The following is an 8,675-nucleotide window of genomic DNA, read 5'->3' as shown; positions in this document are numbered from 1 at the left end:
CAGTCATAAGAAGCGCGCAGTTGGATTAGTTAGCCGGGATCTGTGAGCTTAGTGGAACAACAGATGCGATATTAACTTGAAGCGGTTGGAAATGAGTGTTAACAAAAAAAATCGTATATCTTTAAATTGTACATAACCAGTTATAAATCATGATTCGGCTTAAGATTGCCGTTGGCTTCAGGGGATCAGATTTACTTATGAATAAATGTTCAGATGCATTCGGTATGATTCGTCGTGGCTGGTGGAACAAATAAATTCAAAAAGAACTAAGCTATATAATTTAAAACTATTTGCCATTTATCTATACAACTCATTTAGATATTGAAAGCAATGTAAATCCTCTTGTACTACGTAATTTCTAAAAATAAATATAATAAATAAAAAGGAAAAGAATTTGGGCCTTACTCATCAAAACATTGACCTCTGTCTAGAGTCAACATGGCAATGCAAACCACTTATATCTTTATGCTTAGTGTAGCGTATTTAAGAACTTGGAAAATTTCGTAGCTGTCATATAATAGTGAAAAAGGTACTTGCAGTCGTATTTCCTACAGCGAATAATCAACAATAAAAACATACAGTACAGACAAATCTGACAGTGATTTTATTGTCCCTCTTCATGCTCCCACTTTTTGCGTCCGGTACTTGAGCATAAATCACCATATATCTTTAGAACGCGAATAGGTTATTTACTACGCCATCATGGGGCTCGCCAAACATCTTGCCAACAATCTTGAACATAGTGTACTCTCGTATTTACGTAGATAGCAAGACAAAATCTTTTTCATTTTAATAATCTTTCCCAGTAGAAGAAGACTTATTCGAAGTGATTATCCTAGTTAAGGAAAACTAGGGATTTCGTGAACGGAAGCCATATTGCAGCATCTATCAGATTTAGATAATGAGTTCATATTGCACAAGGTATTCGTAAAGTACTTGAATTCGTAAAGTATTTAAGTAATAGCTTTATTACAGCTTAGATTATACGTATTATCGTTATTAAGTATGACGACGATGATTTACAATGCTCATCGTTCCCGGTCCATTATCATTCCTACGTGCGACGACTGAAACGATACCTATTAATACTATAGGTAAAAAATAGCAGCCACACGTTATATATAGTAGATGTACTAATGCTATATTTGAAACATCAGATGCCAAATAAAAACTGAAGTAATATGTACAAACGTGCATGCGGCAATTTCGGACCGAAATACGTACATCGCCTCTCGCATCTCATATGCCTTAGTGTTTGGCCAATACTGTAACACTGTCAAGGTGAGGACATTGGACAACCGTTAGTGTTCACTCATATTCCGAAATTCATTATTGATAAATAACCATCATTTGATGATAAATGCGCTACTTTATTTCAGAGATAATAACTAGCTTTACTTCCAAGAATAGATAGCGAACGTATGCTTATCGCGACAAACAGCCAGCTGATATTTATTCTAATTCACCCCAAATACCCTGTAAAACTAATAATTAATAGAGACTTACACTTGCAAATTAGTAAAAAATAATAGTAATTAATGATATATAGAATAACATTTCAGATTAATAAAGCGTTATTTATGAAAATTTCTGTTACCAGCGTCATAGCGTACTTCGTTCAGTATTAGTTATAGGAGCATTTCACTCATCCTGAATAATAAAATCTTTAGAAAATCATACATGTTGTAAAAAAAAACCTAACATTACTTTCATAACTTTCGCAACAGATTTCATTATATAAGAATTTCGCCATTAAAAATTTTTACACAAAGCAATATCCTCAAGATAATATTTATGATTCATTTCTGTTAACCGTGTGATCCACATTCTAATCACTTTGGAATATCTGTGACTTTAAGACAATTTTAATTTTGTTACTAGGAGCTTACTGCTGTTCCAAATTCGGAACACTGCTACATGGCACACATACATAGAGAAAAAGAGAGAGAAAACAAAGAACACATTTTATATTGCATCATTTCTTTCGACAATCATATTTCCTCTTAAAAATACATTTCGACGAACATTGAAAGTATCGGGCCCTAATTGTCGGTAGGCGCATGCGAATCTGTCACTGACTTACACATCCTTGCGGAGTCCTAGCAGAATCTCCACCAAGGCGTTCTGATACATACTTAACTTGTCTGTTTTACATCTCTCACCGATTTATTTTTTGCCTTCTTGCACACGTTTTTTCTGTTTATGTAGTCGATATAGAACTGTCTTTTCAACTTTCCTGTGAATGTTGTTTTATTTTGGTCCTCACCATAAAGAATCGACAAAGCCGATTGCAAGACCATAAATCATGGATATCTGCCGCTTACTAATAGGTCATAAGCAAGTCACTTACTCAGTGTATATTTCTCGGTCACGTATTTGTGGCGCTTAGATACGCTTACAGGGTTTTCTGTATAACTGTCTTCGTGAGTAAAGATTTCCAAACGAACTAGGCTTTTAGTCTTGAAAAAAAACAATACGTGACACACGTGTTCCTATCGAGTTTAGTTAGGAATGCTCTGAAATTTGGCGCCTCTTTCGCCATAGAAAACTCTTTATTTTACTTCATCCTTTATACAGGCTTTTTTTTTTATATAGCACTACGCTTATTTCTTCTTCTTTTTTTAAATAGCCATTAAAGCATATACCAACTTCTGTATCATATATATTTATATATAGGTTCATACTTCTTTAAGATTTGCATCATTCTATGACGTCTGAGCTTGCAAATGAAATTGAGTTAAACTTGTGTCTCGTTATTATATAGCATTTATCATTGCACCATTTTCCCGTGAAAATATACTACATTGCTGTATTATTTATTAATCAATCAACAAGTCAAGTATAACGCTCTTTCGGTTTGCGGTGAAAAGTCGGCTTCGTAGGATACAGATTGTTCGGACCTCTTTGCTTTTGTCACTCACTTCGATCAACGCTAACAGCCCTATTATCTAGAACTACGGGGTCAATTAGTCGCTGAACTTACACTAACAAATATATCAATGTCATTTGCATCATAGATAAATGCAATTTTGGACGGCTACGACAACACAGTGGCGGAACGGATCACAACGATGCAATGAAATTCTTTTGTTGTTTCAGTGAACCTGAACGGTCGATATGGCTCCCGTCCATTCCACGCAAACGTGTCCCGAGCGATTATAGATACATGCTTATGATGAACAAATTGAAAAGCTTTTTTCTTTAACTTTCGTCTGCTTGGCATGATTTCTATTCTTAACTTGTGCCACAGATGCATTATAATTATTACGGTTCTCGAAAACTCGAGAATGCCCCAGGGATACAATGAAGTGTTGTGCCTTATAGCTTGTTTTTCCTGATTGCGGTTAGCTTCTCCGACAGGGGCAATTTAAGGGAGAAAAAATTGCACAACGTATCATCGATTCGTAGTGTATTACGAAACTGGCTAAAGGATAGGTACCACTGGATGTTCCATCGGTCTTGCTGGCGAGCAATCCCATCGCCACCCGCACTACCTTCCGAAGTCGACGTACCCCGACTTGAAGCACCATCAGCTATGTGCTGCTGGGACGCGGTTGCCGTTTCTCGTGATGCAGATCGTTCAATCTTCTGCTGAAGTTCACCTGTCTGCAGGAGAATCGTGCTGATATTAGCCAGCGATTTCACAAAGTCGTTTTCTCGCGGGTGTCCAACAAAGAGTCTGTATAAGCTAGTGAACATGGCCATAAACTGTTTCTGATTCATGTCAGGCAGCTCCTGAAAAATCTCATCGAGGTTCATTGAGCTCACAGACGGTGACCTCTGCGAGGTCGGCCAATGTCCGCTCTGCTGGCGACTCCAGACGAGCGCGTCAAGCAGCGACGCGTGTGTGTAGGTCGACAAATTTTTGAACTCGACATTGTCCTCACTTGTGCTCTTCGCGAAGTACTCTTCGGCTTCGGTTGCCGTTTCAGTGTCCTCAAGTAGCTCCAGCGGTGAAGGTTCATCTGCCGCTACACTTTTCACTAGGTGCGCCGAATAGATAAGTCCCAAGCGATGCTCCAAATCTCCGTAGCACAGAACAGCTACGAGTTGGCAGAGTTCACGAAAATTTATGAAATCATCTTCGTTTTCGTCGAAAAGATGGAACATTCGCAACATCAGCTGTTCCGGATGGTCACCGGTGTACCACATCGAGTCGCAGATCTGCTGGTATAGTTTGCTGAAGTGCTCAAAATCGAGATTATACTGCTCGTAGACGGGAAGCAGAGGGTCGGTTTTCGGCGCCAAATTATGAAATCCGGGCCGGCGGCTACTTAGCTGTTGTTCTTTCTTGACCAGATGCAATAGATCCAGGGCATCGCTTTCTTTTAACAGCTGTCTCAGCATCATGTCCGAGTTCAGTGATCGAAGAACCTGCGTGCTCGATTGTGCGTCTAAGTCTTGTACTACTAGAAGCCGATGCTTATTTCGAAGCTTCTCGATCATCTCTTCACTAATGAAGTTGTACGTTCGATAGGCATAGTCAAGGAGGGTGCTGATGTCGGTTGTTTCTTCCTCAGTAAGAGGTAGCTGCTTACTCTGAACGATGGGCCCTGTCACGTTCGTGATACCGCCCAGAAACTTGTTTAGGATAGCAAGAGCGGACCCGTCGTCAACAACCTCGGAAAGAGCCTTCTTATTTTTGTCTAAAATTGCCAACGCCACCTGGAAGATGACCTTAGGACCATCGTAGAAGAAGCAGTCCATAATCTGCACAACGGCCTCAAATGGCATAACACTAAGGAACAAAGTCAAAAACCATGAGATAGAGATCATCGACAGAATTCCAAGCGCTTCAAGCTTGTCGTGAAGCAGGCCCAAGTTGTCCTTGACGAGATCCTGTAGGACCCGTTGGTCGATCTGTGCTCCGATTACCTTCGTGTTGTAGTAGTCCGGTAGTAGGCGTTCGCACATGGCGGCCAGCAACCAAAATGCCTCTTCTTCGCAGTTGTATAACAAAAGAACACTGGCAACTATGTTCATTGCTTGACAATATCCAATGTGAGGATTTTTGAAGGCATATGCGTTTAATACTCGACGGAGGGCATCAATACCAACAGTATCCTGATATGCAGGGTGTTCGGGCAGAGAACGGTGCAAATCGCGTTCGATCTCATCGGCAGCCATCGACGCTTTAGACCTTGATTGGCTAGCCTCAACAAGCCATTGATAATAACCAGGGTTGCGCTGCATATCATTGAGTGCGCCTGAGTACAGCATCCAAATTTCTCCGCGGTATTTGTCGGGAATTCCCTGAAGCACAAGTTCCATCGTTTCGAATGTGCGGTAACTACTTACTCCACGACAATACTCGACGAAATGGTGCTCCCATTTCGCACTTTGCGCCTGCATCTTCGATGCTCCCTCATCGGTATACTTCAGCGGGAAAAGTTGCACAAGAGGTGGAGTCAACTTCCAGCGAACATCGGATCGTGGCGTGTCTCCATGCGGCAGTAGAACTTTGGTTGGTGGTAATCTCAGAAGGTCACTGATTTTCTTGACGACTGTGTCCAGCTCGCTTTTATCTATCTCCGAAAACATGAACGTATTGCCATCTTTGCAATTGACAAGGATGCCGTGTTGACGCGACCCAAAGGTGAGGACTGTTTTCTCAGCCATGATAACATTTCTTAGTGGAATGATCACTCGCACGAGGTTTCGCACGCGGCTATCAAAACATAAGTAGTTACTCGAGAAGAAGAGTTTGCCCCAGACTGTTTTCTTGTCGTAGGGGGTGAACAGTGAGCATTCAATGGTTCCATCTAGCCGTTCGTCACTTGACAGGCGAAATCGTAGCCGATACGACTCGGACTGAGCTCGTGCGTCCAGATCGCGCTTAACTAACGACCCCTTCCGCTGCATGTTTTTGACCATGCGATAAAACACATTTGGATCTTCTTCGTACGCCTCCTCAGATATGATCTGTCGCATGGCGAGGTTGGCCAGCTGCTCCATTAGTTGAAACGTCTCCTTGATTGAGGTAAATAGCGAGAACAGGTACTCTTTGTCATCACGCGTCACTATGTGAATGGACTCAGGAAATAGGAAATTTCGGCTTTTCTCCAGCACGCTGATTTCTGTCCAGCGCAGAATGATCTTTGTTTCTTTGCCTAGCAAATAAGAGTAAAAACACATCGTGTTCACTGACAAATAGAGCCAGCCCTGTCGAGGGACCCTATTCTTCAGCAGGTTGCACGAATAATAATTAACTAACTTCTCTTCTGGCATATTGAAACGTTGGCGGAAACTCGACAGCGTGTTTTGGAAGTCTGGATCGGTGGTGTCTGGGCATCCGCCAGAGGCCTGCAAGCTCTGCATTAGCAGTGAAGTGACTTTGCACTTCACGATGTCCGTCATTTGGTCTTCACCATCGCACTGTTCGAGAGTTGGCGAGAGATTGTCAATCAGCCACTGCCAATCCCGTTCAATATCAACATGCTGAAAGGCTTCAGCTACGGCCCAGCTCACTTCAGAGCTCGGCGTATGATGGATAACGCGAAACGGTGCCGGCTTATTGTTGTATAGGATTGAATCGACTGTCCCGAGCAGAACGGAAGACAAACCACGAGAGCCATGACCTTTGCGCCGTTGTAGCGAGAAGAACGTCGACCGTTTCTCCGTCGCCCAAAGTCCCGACGCAATCAGAATCTCCCTTGGCTCAATCCACATCGTTAACGATCGTTGTTTTTGTTGAACCAACCCGTTACGAATACCCTCATAAATCCACTTCTTACGATGTACCCTTGCGCCCTGATGCGGTTGCCGCAACTGTTGTATCGTTGTCGTCACCCACGTAGTATTTGTCGTAAGCGCTGCTGCAGCTGCTTCTGATCAAGTCACCTTCTGCCGCAACTGCAGATCGTCTACGTCACATAGCTTCTTCGTTTTCACCCGGTCGTCTAGTCACTTGTTATTTGTTTATCCGACATCAAAACATAAATGGGCTATTATAGCTTCGATTCAACGATTCCTTTCGCACCTCTGCTTTCTATCTCCGTGTTTGTTTGTTTGTTTGTTTCACTTTGCTGTTATCCTACGCTAGGTCTGCTGTTGTTTCAACGTTGTCGAACCAGTAATTTCGATTGTGACCCCCAACCACGACAAATCACTAGCACAGTTTTCTCAAGAACACTTTCACGGCCGAGTCCGTCCATCGACACCCTTCATTGGCTGAAGCAGCGCCGCTATCGGGGACCAAACTTACTGAACTATAATCACGTATAACTTTTACTGCGATTGTATTTGACGGTAAGCGGAACAAGCAAGCCGTGCCACCTAGCAACATCTACTACTATAACGAGCAATGTTCACTTTAATCACTACGCACGACGGTAAGGACCACAAAACTCCTAGCCTTTTACCACGGAACGGTCGACTACTGTGACGACGGCTATGAACATTATAAGAAATTCTACACTTGATATTGGTTGGCAGCTCAGTAAGCGCTGATGGCGAGCATTCAGCGGTAGCTTGATGCTGCCTTCGTTACTCACAACAGTTATTACAGTTGCCACAATCGTAATCTTACACAATTATTCAAGTTGGTGGATTTTCCTTTTTTTTGTGTACTTATTTTGTTCATTAGATAATATCGTTCACTTTCTTCACTAATCTCTAGGCCGCTGCACCGGGTGGCCAGATGACAGGCAGATTATTATAACAGCAACCATTCCAATAATAGTTGCGTCAGTTCCAGTCTAACACAGTTGGAAATTCAATGATTAAAATAGCCCAAAAAACTATGCATTGATGGGATAAACGATTATCAGTACCGGAATTAGCGAGCACCCGTCGAATACATTGTGAGGCCAAGCAATCAATCAAGCAACGGCTAAATCGGATCGGTCACAACATAATACTTATTCATACATTATTGTGTACAAAAGAATCGCCAACGAGCAAAATGCTTATCACAAAAAGTCAACAATAGCAGCAACAATAACACACAAGGATTCGACTAGCGTCAATAAAGGCGGCGTGACAATTCCAGTGGCAGCATCCTGAAGTGAGACGTCAACAATGTAAAGTACCCGATACCATTCCAATATCAGGAACAGCTGCATCGGGGGTGCCACTGTCGTGCGTCCACTTACGATTGCCAAGGAGTACACATCGAGAATAATAGAAGACGTCGCTAATAGTACTGTTGGTGCTGCTGCAGCTATTGAAAGCGGAACGCTGTCCACGGTAGCGGCGACAATCGATGCGAAAGGCGCAAATGAAACACCCGGGTACGCCGACGAACGGATGGACGGCAAAGGAATTTTAGCAACTGCATGGATAGTCGCCACTCGCTAATTCTGCTGTTTCCATTGGTACGATTGGTCTCGTTTCGTAAACGAGCACAGAAACGCTTACGCACAACGCCATTAATAACCGACAGCGGTAGTAGTCCAGCTGGTATCAGCTGGTTCGCTATAACAGCGATAGACAAAACGGCCGCAATCACCAACGCAGCGCTACAGCGAAAGGCTCTCCGTCGCCGTCGACGATTTGCTTCTGGCATGAATAATCGACGGGAGCGCGCCCGTCGGCGAAATCAGCAGATTCTCGCTTGTTCACTCAGCTGCTAGCGTTGTGATTCTGTGGACGCTGTTCCAGTAACAGCAGTTACTGTTGTCCACAGACCATCCGTGCACCTCAGTGAATCGTTGTATTTCAGCTGTGCAGCTACT

General features: G+C 42.8%; 1 protein-coding gene across 1 annotated transcript; it reads right to left on the bottom strand.

Moving 5' to 3' along the window:
- Nucleotides 1-581: 581 nt before the first annotated feature.
- Nucleotides 582-6,669, bottom strand: Tbc1d8-9 (TBC1 domain family member 8/9). The gene has a single exon (XM_022812070.2). It carries the CDS (start codon nt 6,667-6,669, stop codon nt 3,319-3,321), a length of 3,351 nt encoding a protein of 1,116 aa, XP_022667805.1. The 3' UTR covers nt 582-3,318.
- Nucleotides 6,670-8,675: the final 2,006 nt, after the last annotated feature.

This window comes from Varroa destructor, unplaced genomic scaffold (assembly GCF_002443255.2).
Source record: "Varroa destructor unplaced genomic scaffold, Vdes_3.0 BEIS01000006.1, whole genome shotgun sequence".
Taxonomy (NCBI): domain Eukaryota; kingdom Metazoa; phylum Arthropoda; class Arachnida; order Mesostigmata; family Varroidae; genus Varroa; species Varroa destructor.
Note: the sequence above shows the minus strand (reverse complement) of the source record. Positions and strands in the feature narration are given on the sequence as shown.